Source organism: Dermacentor silvarum, chromosome 3 (assembly GCF_013339745.2).
Source record: "Dermacentor silvarum isolate Dsil-2018 chromosome 3, BIME_Dsil_1.4, whole genome shotgun sequence".
Taxonomy (NCBI): Eukaryota; Metazoa; Arthropoda; class Arachnida; order Ixodida; family Ixodidae; genus Dermacentor; species Dermacentor silvarum.
The window spans coordinates 22,830,367-22,847,159 of record NC_051156.1 but is presented as its reverse complement, the minus strand read 5'-3'; the positions used below and the strand labels follow the sequence as shown (position 1 = coordinate 22,847,159).

At 50.5% G+C, this 16,793-nt stretch overlaps 1 protein-coding gene across 1 annotated transcript in view; it reads left to right on the top strand.

The window, feature by feature from the left end:
• Positions 1 to 16,793, top strand: part of LOC119445375 (tRNA pseudouridine synthase-like 1) — a 136,759-nt gene that overhangs the window by 55,264 nt on the left and 64,702 nt on the right. The window contains exon 4 of the mRNA XM_049664510.1: positions 13,595 to 13,771. Coding sequence (XP_049520467.1) covers positions 13,595 to 13,771 — 177 coding nt within the window. The remainder of the gene's footprint in view (positions 1 to 13,594; positions 13,772 to 16,793) is intronic.

The following is a 16,793-nucleotide window of genomic DNA, read 5'->3' as shown; positions in this document are numbered from 1 at the left end:
ACAGCGGAGCTGTTTAAGCCATAGGTCGGCGCTTTCACTCATGAGTGCACTCACTCACTCACACTCATTTCAAAGGCGTGAGTGCGAGTGAATGCCAGGGAGTGTGAGTGGAAGTGAGTGCAAGTGCGAGTGAGTGCCAGTGAGTGTGAGTGCAGGTGAGTGCGAGTGTGAGTGAGTACCAGTGAGTGTGAGTGCAGGTGAATGCGAGTACGAGTGAGTGCCAGTGAATGTGAGTGTAAATGAGTCTGAGTGCGAGTGAGTGTGAGTGCAAGTGAGTGTGAGTGAGTGCCAGGGAGTGTGAATGCAGGTGAGTGCGAGTGAGAGTGAGTCCCAGTGAGCGTGAGTGGAGGTGAGTGCGAGCGAGTCCCAGTGAGCGTGAGTGGAGGTGAGTGCGAGTGAGTGCCAGTGACTGAGTGCCAGTGAGTGCCAGTGACTGAGTGGAAGTGAGTGCCAGTGAGTGTGAGTGGAAGTGAGTGCGAGTGAGACTGATTGCCAGTGAGTGTGAGTGCAGGGGAGTGCGAGTGCCAGTGAATGTGAATGCAGGTGAGTGCGAGTGTGAGTGAGTGCCAGTGAGTGTGAGTGGCGGTGAGTGCGAGTGCGGGTGAGTGCCAGTGAGTGCAAGTCAGAGTGAGTGCCAGTGAATGTGAGTGGAAGTGAGTGAGTGTGAGTGCAGGTGAGTGTGAGTGGAAGTGAGTGCGAGTGAGTGCCAGTGAGTGTGAGTGCAGGTGAGTACGAGTGTTAGTGCAGGTGAATGCCAGTACGAGTGAGTGCCAGTTAATGTGAATGCAAGTGAGTGCAAGTGAGTCCCAGTGAGCGTGAGTGGAGGTGAGTGCGAGTGCGAGTGAGTGGAAGTGAGTGAGAGTGAGTGCCAGTGAGTGTGAGTGCCAGTGAGTGCGAGTGAGGGCCAGTGAGTGTGAGTGGCGGTGAGTGCCAGTGAGTGTGAGTGCCAGTGAATGTGAGTGCCAGTGAATGTGAGTGGAAGTGAGTTTGAGTGCGAGTGAGTGTGAGTGCGAGTGAGTGCCAGGGAGTGTGAGTGGAAGTGAGTGCCAGTGAGTGTGAGTGCAGGTGAGTGCGAGTGTTAGTGAGTACCAGCGAGTGTGAGTGCAGGTGAATGCGAGTACGAGTGAGTGCCAGTGAGTGTGAGTGCAGGTGAGTGCGAGTGTGAGTGAGTGCCAGTGAGTGTGAGTGCAGGTGAGTGCTAGTGTGATTGAGTGCCAGTGAGTGTGAGTGCAGGTGAGTGCGAGTGAGTGCCAGTGAGTGTGAGTGGCGGTGAGTGCGGGTGAGTGTGAGTGCAGGTGAGTGCGAGTGAGTGCCAGTGAGTGCGAGTGCGGGTGAGTGTCAGTGCCAGTGAGTGTGAGTGCGAGTGAGTGCCGGTGAGTGTGAGTGCAGGTGAGTGCCAGTGAGTGTGAGTGGAAGTGAGTGTGAACGTGGTGAGTGCCTGTGAGTGTGAGTGGAGATGAGTGCGAACGTGCCTGAGTGCTGTGTGAGTGGAGCTGAGTGTGAACGTGATTGAGTGCTGTGAGTGTGAACGTGGTGAGTGCTTCTGGGTGTATAGAGGTGAGTGTGAGTGCAGGTAAGTGTGAACATGAGTGAGTGCTTGAACGATAAGCAAAGGTGATATCGGTTCACCTTCCTTGCGGAAAAATGGAGGCACGTTGTGTGTACAAGCTCACTCGCGGTGATGACTTATCGCGCTAGCAGATTGTGCACACCAAGATAGAAACCACTCACTAAGGTCGTAATAATTCAAGGTTCAGGCGTGAGTGAGACAATGTATAATGAAATGAGTGGATATATTATTTTGCGATAGCAATTATATGGACACTCCAAACGAACTTCTGCTGTGGTCGTGGACGTCGTTGTGAGGTTCCGTATGAAGTCCAAACACAGTAAAATCATTGCTATAAGTCAAAACACGGTAAAATCGTCGCTGAGTGCCGGCGGTACGCTGCATGTGTGAGTGCAAGCATGCGAGGGTCAGCCGACACTTGCTGCTCAATCTTGCGCGCGAGACGGAAAAGGCGGGGCGGAAGCACGCTGGCTTATGTCGTGCGTCAGGCAAGGGGGGGGGGGGGGGGGAGGGGGGGGTCATCTTGCCCCGGCGGCGGCCGCATGGGTGTCGTATCTCGAAAGCGATCTGCGACGTGGAAAAAGTGCGCGCCCGAGCGGGCCTCCTCTTCAAAGCGATTTCCGACGTGAACAATGTCCAACTAGAGCCGGTAACTTAGTATGCGCTGTGTTTTCGACGTTTAGTTCGCTTTGAAGCGAGAGGCGGCACGAAGGTCAATACGCTCGCGGCTATAGCTGTGCCTCCTCACTCCAGTGTTCTGACGAGTTTCCGCGGTCATCGAGCCAGATGCGTTCATGTTTACCTGTGCGCGCGTGACACCGTGCTTGTCTATTTAGTTAGTAGGCGAATGTTTAAAAGTTTACGCGGCCCATTAGACTACTAGTATCCTTGCTTTGTATAGCTCTCTACTAATTTGCTATCGCAATCGAAGCTTCGCATTTCGGGTGAAACTGCGACATTTTCTTTAGTACGCCTGGCAATATGTATGGGCTGGAGCGCTGATGGCAAACATATCCAAATCATGATTGGCCAATTTTGCCATGACTTCCACTGAGTGAAGACGCTTAATACCCTGTGATTTGCTACACCTTCACTGGTCATCCACCTTCAGAGGGTGGAATGGCACATTTTTTTCCTCCTTCCCTCTTAAATGTACGCGTACAGGCTCCTTGTATTGCCACGCGTCTTCAAAAGGGGGCTGACGTTTATTGAGAGCGGCTGGGCTCTGGAGAAAACGGCGGCGAGAGCTAACTATCGTAGGGCGGTTAGCACGCGCACTTCTTTCTTCCTGCGCCTCTGCGCTTGCCCTACTCCCACTACTACAGGTGACATTTCCCCCTTCCTCGGAAAGAGCATCGGCTCGATGCTCAAGAAGTGGTGTGGGAAAGGAAAAAAAATAACAAAAAAACAACACACGCTCAATGAAGATGCTCACGCAAAGAACACAGCGAGAGCTACAGCAGCGTAGCTAGAAACAATTCTCTACCTCTCCAGAAACGGAGAGGTCAGTGTATAAGGTGCAAATGGGAGCGTAAAAATCACGAACGCGCAACGTAGGGCTTCATGTGTACGACGTGAACTACGTCAGAACTAGGTGGTTGTCGATGCCGTGTTTGCGCCGCACTGTCTGGAACGACTTCATAGTTCACGTCACTAATGCGGCGCAGCACTTTGTAAGGGCTAAAATACTGGCTGAGCAACTTTTCACAAAGGCCACGGCGGCGAACAGGGGTCCACACCAACACTTGGTCTCCGGGACTGTAGCGCACTTGCCGGTGACGGATGTTATAGCGCCGCGCATCTGCGTGTTGCTGCTCACCGATGTGCAGCCGCGCGAGCCGGCGAGCCTCCTCAGCACACTGAGCAAATTCTTTGGCGTCAGTAGTTAGGTGCTCGACGTCGTGGCACGGAAGCATAGCGTCCAGCATCGTCTGTACTTTGCGGCCGTAGACAAGGCGAAATGGTGTGAAGCGCGTTGTTTCTTGTACGGCGGTATTATACACGAAGGTCACATAAGGCAGGATACGATCCCATGTTTTGTGCTGGACGTCGATGTACATAGAGATCATGTCTGTGATGGTCTTGTTTAATCGCTCCGTAAGGCCGTTGGACTGCAGATGGTAAGCGGTCGTCTTTCGATGCCTGGTGTTGCTTAGTTGAAAAATTTCGTCCATGAGCTGTGCCGTGAACGCCGTTCCTCTATCTGTGATAACAGTGGCTGGGGCACCATGGCGCAATACAATGTGACACATGAAAAAGTGCGCTACCTCAGAAGCCGTGGCTCGTGGGAGCCCCTCTGTCTCAGCATAGCGGGTTAAATAGTCAGTGGCGACAATCATCCACTTGTTGCCATCGGTTGACAGAGGAAAAGGCCCAAGAATGTCCAAGCCGACTTGGTCGAATGGCTTATGAGGTGGATCAATGGGTTGCAATAACCCGGCGGATTCAGGGGTGGTGGCTTTCGTCGCTGACAATCACGGCAGCCTTTAACATACTGCTTGACGCTTGCCGAAAGTCCGGGCCAGTTATACACTCTAGCAAGCGTTCGTGAGGAGCCGAGGTGGCCAGATGTAGGCTCGTTGTGGCAAGCGAAAAGCATATCGTCCTGCAAGTCTTTGGGAACTACTAGGAGGTAGGCTCGATCATTCGGGCGGGCGTTCTTGTACAGCACATTGTCTCGTAGACAGAAGGACGTCAAGACGCGACGTAGATGGCGTGGCATGGTTGTTTGACTGCCCTCTAAGTGCTCGATAAGAGGTCGAATTTCAGCGTCATCACACTGTGATTTGACCAAGTTCGACGTAGTAAGGGCGCCCAGGAATCCGTCGTCGTCCTCTGACTGTCGACTGACAGATTCGGCGGGAGCACGCGACAACATATCGGCATCTTCATGCTTGCGGCCAGACTTATAAACTATGGTGACGTCGAATTCCTGTAGCCGCAAGCTCCACTGTGTCAGCCGTCCTGAAGGATCGCGTATGTTCGCCAACCAACATAAAGCATGGTGGTCTTTCACCACTTTGAAGGGACGGCCGTAGAGATAAGGGTGAAACTTCGCGATCGCCCAGACGACCGCGAGACACTCTTTTTCTGTAGTAGAGTAGTTCGCCTCGGCACGGGACAGCGAGCGGCTAGCATAGGCTATTACTCGTTCAATGCTGTCTTGACGTTGGACGAGTACTGCGCCAAGGCCGATGTTGCTGGCATCAGTATGCACCTCGGTGTCAGCCTCTTCATCAAAATGTGCCAGGACGGGTGCTAACTGCATGCATTGGCGTAGTTCAGCGAAGGCCGCCTGTTGCTCATTCGTCCAGGCAAATGGCGTGTCATCCCTGGTAAGGTGAGTCAGGGGTTCCGCAATCTTCGAGAAGTTGTCGATGAAGCGGCGATAATATGCACACAATCCCAGGAAGCGTCGGACGGCCTTCTTGTCGGCAGGACGAGGAAAAGCTGCTACAGCGGCAAGCTTGTCGGGATCGGGTCGAACTCCTTTGGCGCTGACGACGTGTCCGAGAAACTTGAGCTCTTCATAACCGAAGTGGCACTTCTCTGGTTTAAGCGTGAGGTCAGCCGATCGGAGAGCTTTTAGCACATGCCGCAGGCAATGAAGATGTTGCTGAAATGTTTCAGAAAAGACAACTATGTTGTCAAGATACACAAGGCAAGTCTGCCACTTCAATCCAGCGAAGACAGTATCCATCATTCGCTGGAAAGTTGCTGGGGCTGAACACAAACCGAAAGGGAGCACTCGAAATTCGTAAAGGCCGTCGGGAGTCACAAAGGCAGTTTTCTCGCGGTCTCGTTTGTCTACCTAGATCTGCCAGTATCCACTTTTCTAATCGAGTGACGAAAAGTACTCGGCACGCCACAGTAATCGCTGCGCGTTCCTTTGCGGACACGCGGTAAGGCTGCTGGTGTATCGGGCGTGCGTCGTCGCATATGATGATCCTGTGCCTTGTAACCTCTGGCGTACCTTAGACGAGCTTGTGAAGCATGCCCTGAATTCAAGCAAGAGCTCGTGCAGTGCTGCCTGTTTGTCGTTAGATAACTCGGAATTAATGTCGGCGGTGCCCAGTGACTTGTCAGCCAGCCTCACTGGTTCAGGGGCAAAAAGTTCAGCAACGTGTTCTATTTCTTCGGCAAACGCTATCAAAGTACCGCGGAAGAGGTGTCGATGCTCGTTACTAAAGTTGGTGACTAGCAACTTAAGTCGGCCATCACGAAGCTGTAGCACACTCCTGGCCGCACAAACACCTTGCGTCAGTAGATGCGCTAAGTTACTATCTGCGACCACTCCACCTTCGCGCATTCCACCGCACATCACTTCGACTAGAACACTGGCTCGTGGAGGAAGCGTAACACTTTTGGCAGGAACACGTAGTGTGTCGTCATGTCGTTTGTCGTCGTTTGGGTCGATTGCTTGGTCGGCTGAGAAGGTGACTACACCTCCCTGTAAGTCAATAACAGCCCCGTATTCCTGCAGGAAGTCAACTCCGAGAAAGACGTTGCGGGAGCATTCGCGTAGGACAAGGCAATTTGCCACGAATGTCGACATCGAATTCGAACTCTTGTCGTGCAGGATCCCAGTGGAGTAACGACGTGACCGCCAGCCGTACGAATCTGCGAGCCATGCCAAGGGGTAATTACTTTCTTCAGAAACGTTGCCATCTTCCCGCCTAATATAGAATAGTGTGCTCCGGTATCCACTAAAGCGCTAACTGCGTAACTGTCGATCACCACCGGTATGTCAAGCGAAAGCCGGTCATTCCATTCAGTTGATGTCGGACTGGTACCCTTCTTTACTCGCGTCGATCGGAGGTCTTCAGCGCGTCGACTGCCAGCGGCCTTGCCCCCAAAGGTCGCTGTACTTAGTTTTCCCGGCGGGGACTTGGCGACCGTCCGCTCGAATACCGCTGGGGCGATGATGAAAATCGCCTTGGTGACGGTGAGCGTGACTGCCGCCCGGTAGGCGGTGGCATGCGTTGCTGAGCCAGATAATCCTGAATGTTCCGAGGTCGTTGGCCCAGTCGACGTGGCGGCGAATGGGTGGAAAAGCCTTGCAACCCGAGGCGTCGTTATGGGCACTGGCGGTACAAATGATCTGCCTCACCGCAGTGGAAACACAGAGGACGGCGATCCGGAGTGCGCCAAACGTCTGACTTCCGAGTGGACATGCGTCGATCATCGGCGTAATGCACCAGTTGCTCTTGCGGAAGCACAACCGGAGAAGCGGCATGGGGAAACGGTGGAGGCGTGCGTCGTTCCTCGATGTATGGCACCGGTTGGGCTGGTGGGAGTGCAACCGGATGAGTGGCCTGAACAAACAGCGGCGGGGACGAAACAGGCTGTCGCAAGACTTCTGCGTAGGTCGCACGGTGGTGTACAGAAGGTTCAGGCGCGGTGTTAGGAAAAGGAACGGTGGACCGGAGCGCTTGGTGTACTTCATCTCTTATAACACTCGCAATGGAGCTCACCGTAGCTTGTGGGGTGCCGTAAACCTTCAGTATCTCTTCGCGCACAACGGTGCGGATGAGGTCTCGAAGGTTGTCATTGTGGCTTCCGATAGCCGTCGACATGTCCGTAGTCGCGTTCACTTGCCGCTCGTAAAAGTTAGAGCGCTGCTGAAGCATCTTCTCCATACTGACTGCCTCGAATAGAAATTCGGCGACAGTCTTTGGAGGATTGCGCACCAGACCAGCGAAGAGCTGCTCCTTCACCCCTCGCATCAGGTGACGCAACTTCTTGTCCTCGGTCATTCCAGGGTCTGCTCGTCTGAAGAGGTGCGCCATATCTTCGACGAACGCGGTAACGCTTTCGTTGGGAAGCTGGACGCGGACCTTAATTTGCTCGTTCGGCTCGTTCGCGGCGATCAGGACTGGCGTAAGTGTCCAGTAGATGACGGCGGAACTCGTGCCATGACGTCAGTTGCTCCTCATGGTTTTGAAACCATGTACGCGCGCCGTCCTCAAGGCAAAAGTAGACATTCGTCCGTTTAGTCGCGTCGTCCCATTCGTTGCATTCGGCGACGCGCTCGAAGTTGGTCATCCAGTCTTCGACGTCTTCGAAGACGTCGCCATGGAAGGACTTCGGCACTAGCGGGTTCTGAAGTGTATACCGGTTCGTCATTGTACGTTCCATACCGGTTGGGGTAGTCTGAAGCACTACGGTGTCTTCAGGGGGCAGTCCCTGGATCCTGCGGCTGGTCCAATGGACGGGAGTATGGACTAACACAGGGCTGGTGCTTCTGCTCCCCGGAGGAGTCTGTGGCATCAGTGAGAAATACCCAGCACCTCCACCACTTTGCCACGCGTCTTCAAAAGGGGGCTGACAACGTTTATTGAGAGCGGCTGGGCTCTGGAGAAAATGGCGGCGAGAGCTAGCTGTCGAGCGGGGCAGTTAGCACGCGCACTTCTTTCTTCTTGCGCCTCTGCGTTTGCCCTATTCCCACTACTACAGGTGACAATATAAACAGGCAGAGCGGAAGAGGGACTAGCCAAGTTAGCGCAGAGTAACTGACACGCACGCTCGCATACATGGAGAAAAAGCGAAGATGCAATGATTGATACTGCTTTGTTCTCCCTATTGTGTGTGTTTGTTTCGGCGTTAAGTGGTTGACTAAGAATGCGGACAGTCAATCTCTCCCTCTATTTCCTGCTCTCTTGGCTCAATCCGACCGAAGGGGAGCTTAGCGAGCATGGGCGGCAAGCATGCACACGTCTAATGTCAATGACAGAGTGATGGACAGAGAGAGGTTGGGGCTGATGTCAATGTTTATGTCACCATGAATAAATTGAAACGAAAACTTTAGTCGTGCTAGTTTTGCTCTACGTTGCAGTGTTAATAAACCAGCTCTCTTTAATGATTCAGTCAGTGAATCCGTTAACTTGTATTTATTAAAACAGAACCTTATTGCCTTCCTCTGCACCCCTTCCATTTTTGCAATGAGTTCATTTGTGTACAGAAACCAAACAATATTGGCGTGCTCCAGCACTGTTCAAACAAGCATTTTGTAGGCCAGCAAATTTTATCTAGGGGCGCAAGACGAAGGTGTCTTCTCAGAAAGAAGAGTCGCTTTAGTGCTTAGCATGTACATTGATTTCCACTTTAGGGTATTTTGTTAACATGGCTTTCCCATCGGAGAGCGTATGTTAAAGTGACACCTAAATATTTACGCTGAACTGCACAAGTGAGAGGTGTGTCATTAATAATGTAAGTAAACTCAGATAACTGTTTCTTCCTTACTGTTAGCGTTACAGGTTTTTGGGCATTTGGAGTCATCTGCCACTCCTGACACCAAGAAAAGGTAGAATTTTGTATATGGTGATTATCACTCTAATTTCGCGGTTCGAAATACAATAGTCAGCGACTAGACGGATGTTACCATGTAATCGGAAAGGCAAATATGTTATGTATATTAAATATACAACAGGGTCCAAAACACTGCCTTGACACACTCCCGATGCAACAGGTGCTAAATTGGAAGCTTCGTTGTGAATATACACGAATTGTGAGCGGTATAGGTCGGCACAGTGACCCATGAGTGCACTCACTCACACTTGCATTCATTTCAAAGGTGTGAGTGCGAGTGAGTGCCAGTGAGTGTAAGTGCAGGTGAGTGCAAGTGAGTGCCAGTGAGTGTGAGTGGAGGTGAGTGCGAGTGAGTGCCAGTGAGTGTGAGTGGAGGTGAATGCGAGTGAGTGCCAGTGAGTGTGAGTGCAGGTGAGTGCAAGTGAGTGCCAGTGAGTGTAAGTGCAGGTGAGTGCCAGTGAGTGTGAGTGGAGGTGAGTGCGAGTGAGTGCCAGTGAGTGTGAGTGGAGGTGAATGCGAGTGAGTGCCAGTGAATGCGAGTGAGTGCCAGTGAGTGCGAGTGAGTGCCAGTGAGTGTGAGTGGGGGTGAGTGCAGGTGAGTGCCAGTGAGTGAGTGTGAGTGCAGGTGAGTGTGAGTGGAGATGAGTGCAAGTGCGAGTGAGTGTCTGTGAGTGTGAGTGGAGGTGAGTGCAAGTGCGAGTGAGTGTCTGTGAGTGTGAGTGGAGGTGAGTGCGAGTGTGCGCCAGTGAGTGCGAGTGGAAGTGAGTGCGAGTGCGAACGTGAGTGAGTGCGGGGCCTGGAAAAAATTGTGGTGAGTGAGTGTGAGTGAGTATTCTCCCACACTGCCGACCTATGGTTTACGCCAGCTGTATTGTGTGCCGCGAGCCGCAAGACCGCAGCGTTGAAGCACAAATGGAAAGGGTGCGGTCGCTACATTGATCTCGACGGAACAGTGGCTAGATGGGTAGGTGTACCAACGGAGCGTAGTTCACCACTTCTCCACATCATGACACAGAAGTGGCGCTGCGGACAGTGTAACGGTTCAGCTGCACATAACTTCAGCTGCGCTCTGTAGACGAGCAGCGTGTTTGATAGTATCGCTGCCTCTGATTTTAGCTTTGAAGTATGCATTATATAATGCCGTTTTGAGCAGTGTAGGCAAAGCCAGAATGGGGAATTTGTTATTGTCGTCTAGGGGGGGGTCAGCAACTACGATATGCTGAAGTCAATTTTCTAGCTTGGCAATTGTCACATTTATTGGCATAAACGCAGCGCTCCAGCCCATTGAATTAAAGACGTGGATGCATTTTTAAATGCATAAAACAATACTGCAATGGTTTTATACGGTATATGGAAACGTGTTTACGCAATATTTAGTGAGTTCTAATGTTTCCATTTCGAGAAATCCAGCTATTGTGTTTATTGCTGCCTAAGTTACGGTATTTAAGTTGTTACGAAACGAATTGTGTTGGTAAGTGCATATGGTTCGATCACTGTTTGGTTGAAATAAAATAAAGCAATACATCTTGGACTATAATCGTGAATATATTTTAAATACAAGAAAAGCTCTGGTAACTTGAGTCAGCGTACGCACCAACATAAATAGCCTAGTGCCAGCAAGGTCGCAACGTTGGTCCACCACATCATAACTTTATTCACAGCACACGCCTCCGCTTCAGGTGATTCCTCTTCTCCCTGTTGCTTTCGCGCGCCATGTTCTTGCCCTTAAGAAGAAAGTAAAGGCGGGTAATTTAATAGAACTTCACAACATCGTTTGTGAGCTCTTTCTTGTGCCGCTCGCAGCCGATAAAATTCGGAGGATTCATCAGCAGAAAGGATGCAAAGTCGGCGATACTGTTCCTTCGTAACTCATTTAAACTGAAGCACAGCGTAAAGGCGTCTTCGAGCGATGCTACCAGTTTTTTTTTTTTTTTTTTTTTAGTGCTTCAGAAGGGAGCAACAGCCCTGCCCTACTCATGTGCAGAAGAGAGCAACAGCCTTGGAACTTCTTTGCAGGCACTTCTTTGCTACATAGACTGATATATAGAATATAAGCCTACAGCCACTTTTCTTTTCCCTCTAGCAGTGCAGCGGTGCTCGATGTCGCAGCCGCTGAGCACCTCGTGCAGCTTGCAAATTTCCAACGTCGAGGAGTGCATGGACGTATGCTTTTCGGTGTACCGCTTGCTCATTAACGTCGCCGATACTGAGCAAGCTACTGAGCAGCCCGGGGCGAACATTTCCGCTGTCAGGAGACCTTGCCAGATTCGTAAATTTCATTACTCTTTCTCACAAATTTAGAGCCCAACTTGCAGTTCGGAGCGAAGTAGTAAGTCTCAATACTTGGTGGTCTTTGGTGGAGCAATGTTGCCGCTAATCTCGTCAGTAATATTTCTGACCTGGAACATTCCACATCGCTTAGGAACTTGCAAACAGTACCAGAGACCCGAAGCTCTTCACCTTTGAAACTGACACGAGCAGACAACATACATCTATTCCAATACAGGCTTTATTATTATTATTAATTTTTTTTTTTGCTCGCCGCCTGCCACCTGTAGCAGACGACATGCGCTGCAGAACCGTTCTACTGACCGCAGCACCAATTTTGCGTCATGACGCGGAGAAGCAGGGAACGACGCTCCAGACGGGCTGGTTGGCACACCTACCCATCTAGCCACCGTATCGATGGTGGGACGACTGGTTCGTCACAGGGTAAGCGCGTATTGCTACTCATGCAAAGAAGAGACGCTGCGGCGTCGAAGCACGAACGGAAAAGGCGCGCAATTCTCAACCTCCAGGCGCCTTCCTCCTCCGGCGCTCAGTTCCCTCGCGGTGACATCTACGCTTGGGCATGAAAAACGTGTGCTTTGGCTACGCTGCTGCAGAACGTTGTCGCCGAGTATCGAACATTGACCCACCAGATTGTTATTTTATTGCGATAGCAATTATATGGACACTCCAAAGCGGATTTCTGCCGTCGTCGTCGCCGTCGCCGTGAGGTTCCGTATGACGTCAACGGCGATGAAATCGTCGCCGCGCTCCGGACGCTGTATGTGTGAGTGAAAGGCCGCGAGGGACGCGCGCTTCCACGGGGAGGGAACGCACATCGGAGAGCAAATGCGCGTTCTGCGCCATGCTCCCTGAAGGGTTGCAGAATTAGGTGTCTCTTTCCTCCTTTTTATATATAGAGAGCAAACGCAACTTTTTCCATCGCGTGAAAGGCTGTGGGGGGACGGGAGGGAGGGAGCTAAGAGAGGCGACGTTTAGCTGCGGCACCAAATGCGTATTTATATAAAAACGCCATGCGCGTTCGGTGCGAACGCGGGCAAAACGCCAACGGTGTCGACAACAGTTCTGCGCGTTGCTGGTGCTGCTGCATGTCCAAGTTTATACAGCTGATAAAAATGCTATCCTTACTCCGTATAGCTCTCTACTAATTTGCTATCGCAATTGATGCTTCGCCTTTCGGGTGAAACTGCGACAATGTTCTTTTTTTCTATTTAAGAAGACGACCACAGCCTGACAGCAGGGTCGTGGATGATGTCTAAAGAATACGGTCACGACCTAAAAGTTGCGTTTTAGTTGCCTAGAAATAGTGAATTGCAATTCCTTGATTTGAAGCTGAGATTTGCGAGTGACCATATGTGCTGGGTGCATTCGCCTTTTTCAGAAAACCACTACATAATTATGTGTGTGCACATTCTAAGATTGTCAAGAATGCCATTTGTTTTTCGTGTGTACGGTCTGCTCTAACTAAACAATGTGTACACTGAAAGAAAGTCCTGATAGAAGAGCTGAAATAAAGTTTCGCTGCTCAGCTAATCCCGAGGACAGTTCCGCCTATAAAACACTTCTCAGAAAGGAGCAGTCTCCTGCGGGTCCCATACGTATCCTGTATGTGGTGGACATGTCCATTTCGTTTGCTGCTGTAATTCGCATTGTCTGGGCTGAAGGAGACAGGCGCCCCCAGCCAATCAGCACGTACAGACACTAGGTGGACACTTGCAGAATGCCCCTCCTGGCTCACAACATTAGTAATTGCATGGTCACACAACTTCGTAGCTGTCAACGGCATAAGGTTGCCAGCAATATCACATTTTACTACCCTTTTACTAATTAATATCGGCTTTGTCTTAGTATGGGTGAGGGAGTGAGAGATGAGGTAACTATAACATTATATTGCGGAATTTCATGCGTCGGGCATGAAATCCGCAATCCCTGTATTTTCACAATGAACAATCCTGGTTCTTCTTTTCTGAAAGTTTTTTTTTGTGTGTGAAGCAGCAAAAGCTTGCAAAAATATGTTTCTAGAACTATAGTCAGGCAAGTAAAATATGCATAGATCGACATATGAGGTGAATACTCACTCGCCAATATATTCGCAGGTTCACTCGCGCTCATCGTTGCTTTCCTACTCACGCGCACGTCATCTCCTCCATTGACCTGCACCCGCCTACTCACGTTCACGTGCCGGCCACTCCCGATTGTCTGACTCTGACGCCTGTCAAACGAGTGTGTGGCGACTCGAGTGAATGAGTATGCCGACCTATGAAAAAATGCCACACGTGTTATTCGTCTAGTAAACGAGTTGTTTTTCTTCCAGTAATATATTTGTTGGCTGTCGTGATATGTTGGAAATATGAGGTATGGTATGCCATGTGATAGCCCGAGAGGCAAGTGCTGTGAGAACACTTGTTGAACCCTTCGGGGGGGCAGCATCCGGGACGTGTTGCAGGTGCCCGGCTGGTTCCACGCGCGGCACCTGGCCCTATGGCGCAGCTACCGGTACCGAGTGGCCGTGGTCAAGGCTCTGAGCGATGGCGAGCCGCTTCGCGTGGGCGGTATCCGCGCCTGGCTGCCGCTGGCCGAACTCAACCGGTGCCACGTGGTTGCGTGAGTGACTCTGGAATCATGCGCACTTAATGGACCTTTTTCCAGTGAGCGACTCTAGCGGCCGCCCCTTCAACTAAATTTGGCGGGCCAGACGCTCCCGCCGCTTCTCGCCTCCACGCAGTGGTAACGTTTCACCAAGCAGTCTCTCGCGATGGCCGTCCATCCTTTTTTCTTCCGCTTGTGTTGAAGTAGCTTCTCATCGTCCTGCTCTAGCGCACACGTATTTGCTCACTTGTAGTAATATCACATTTTCCGTTTACCGACATGAAGGCAACATGCCAGTGCGACGTGCAGGCAGTTTCTAACCAAGATTTGAGAGATGCACCTGATTTTATTCTTCAACAGCTTGGCCCGTACTTTGATCCAACTGGTGAAGACGTGTGAGCATTAAATGCGTCGCAGCAGAACTTTCTTCAGAATAAACTCACCCGTCGTTAGGAGTGGCTTGACTTGAATGAGGCGGTTAACATACGCATGCACGTGCTTGCCCTCAAGAGCACCAACACGTAGATGGATTTTTCACTGCAAGCAGCTTGTCATAATGAACTAACAACGAGAAAAGAGCCGGCAGCTCGCACACCCTGTGGGAATCGATGTTATGCGAAGCAGTCTGTGGGGAGCCTACCAAGTAAACGAAACGGCCATCAGAGCACAAGACGTAGGCGACTGTTTCATGACCTACATGATACGCATGTCATTCATGTCATGAGTCCTCCAGAATCCCTTAGCTATGCCTAAGAGACCTTAAGGCGAAATCCTTAGTCATGCACATGACTATGATTTCAACCATTCATCTTTAGCCTTTTCTTTCACTTAGTACCACATCCGAACCCATTTCAGTGGTTCTTTAGTGTTAATCTTTTTTTTTTTGGTGAGTCATTGTCACTTTTGCTGAGTCATAATCATGACTATGACTTCTATCATTATCCTTGAGTGTTTCCTTCACTTAGCACCCACGTCAGAACCCATTTGAGTGGTTTTTGAGTGTTAACCTTTTTTTGCTGAGTCATTGTCATTTTTACGGAGTCATGCTCTTGACTATCACTTCTACCATTATCCTTTAGTGTTTCCTTCACTTAGTACGAATGTCAGAACCCATTTGAGTGGGTTTTTGCTGAGTCATTATCATTTTTGCTGACTCATGCTCATGACTGACTTCTAGCATCATCCTTTAGTGTTGCCTTCACTTAATACCCACGTCAGAACCCCTTTGAGTGGTTTTTGAGCGTTAATCTTTTTTCGCTGTCATTGGCATTTTAAGCGGCTGTTTCATGACCTACATGGCACGCATGTCATGACCTATCATTTATGTTCGTCATACACTGTTGTCATACTATGCCAATTTTGGTACCTACCAAGTTAACGAAACGGCCATGAGAGCACCAAGACGTAGGCAGCTGTTTCATGACCTACATGACACACATGTCATGAACTATCATTTATGTTCGTCATACACTCTTGTCATAGTATGCCAATTTTGGTAAATGTTAATGTAACGATACGACCATGAGAGCACCAAGACGTCATACACTCTTGTCATAGTATGCCAATTTTAGTAAATGTTAATTTAACGATACGACCATGAGAGCACCAAGTAGATAGATAGATAGATAGATAGATAGATAGATATAGATAGATAGATAGATAGATAGATAGATAGATAGATAGATAGATAGATAGATAGATAGATAGATAGATAGACACTGTCAAAGTGGCAAATGTTCGCCAAGAAATGCTTCGCATTTAAAAGTCACGTATTCTCGGATGACCACTTTCGGGAATACGTTCACTTTTGCGAGATTTTGCGTCACTAGCTTCAGACGCATCGGCGTCCATGAGTGGCGGCATTCATGGCATTGTGCCAGGAACACTATCGTGCATCGATGTTTCTGGTGCTAGTCGCGCTAAATGTTGCGAAAGTGAGAGTATTCCCGAACGCTTTCCCATGCAATCAGGCCAGTCCTTACCCCTACCATTGTGATGCTGTAGCCACATATAACAAAAGTACAATCAATGTATGCACCGAATCTTCAACCTTTGGCAACGTAACGGGACCACGATTTTGTAGGGATGCCTTTTCCGGTGGCACTCCTTTTTGTGCTTTGTCAGTGGTAAGAGCAGCGCTCCACCTGCATTATCAATGGCATCAGCCTGCCGTTGGATGGCATATAGAATCGCGCGGAATGCATTGCTACAAAATTGCGGCCCAGAAGTCGACCGTGCTATCATAGCCGATTGAGGGTGGGTTCTAAGCAAGTCACTGTCCTTGTCAGCGCAGAGACGCAATGGTGGTGTTGGTCGGAGCATGGCTCCTCTCGCACAATGATGCGGATGAGCGCTCGCAATTCGTCGATGTCGATAAGGTGAGCGTCGCAGGAGGTGCGTGCTTGGAAGACGAAAGGAGTGGCAAGGCGTTGGCATGTCGTGATGATGTCACTAACTGAAGTGGGGCTCTGAATAACAAGGGCGTTAAAGGCAACGGAGTTGATTCCTTTCAGGAGATGGCGGATATGTGCCCCTTCGGACATGTCACTCTGAGCGCGACGGCAGAGAGCCAGAACGCCTTCAATTAAAGAGGTATAAGATTCCTCGGCTCCCTGGATGCGGGTAGCGAGCGTCTGTTTTGCTACTTTGGAGCGCCCAGCAGATGTGCCGAATATCTGACGCAGCTGCGCAGTAAATGCTGACCAATCAGTGAAGTCGCATTCATGGTTGAAAAGCCAAGTTTGCGCCACCTCCCTCACGTAGAAGGCAACATTGTGGAGCTTGTGTGTCTCGTCCCAATGGTTGCAAGTGCGCACCCTGTCGTACTGGTCAAGCCAGTCTTCCACGTCTTTGCCGTGAAGGCCAGACAAAACCTGAGCATCGTGTTGCGGTGCGGTGACGGACCAAATAGGCCCAGCTGGCGGAGCCGTGGTGGTGGCAGCAGTGGATGCATTGGTTTGTGCCATGACTGGTGTTGGCGAGCACAACCGTCGACCAGAGCGGAACTCCAGGGGTGACCGGTAGAGCAAGAGGACGG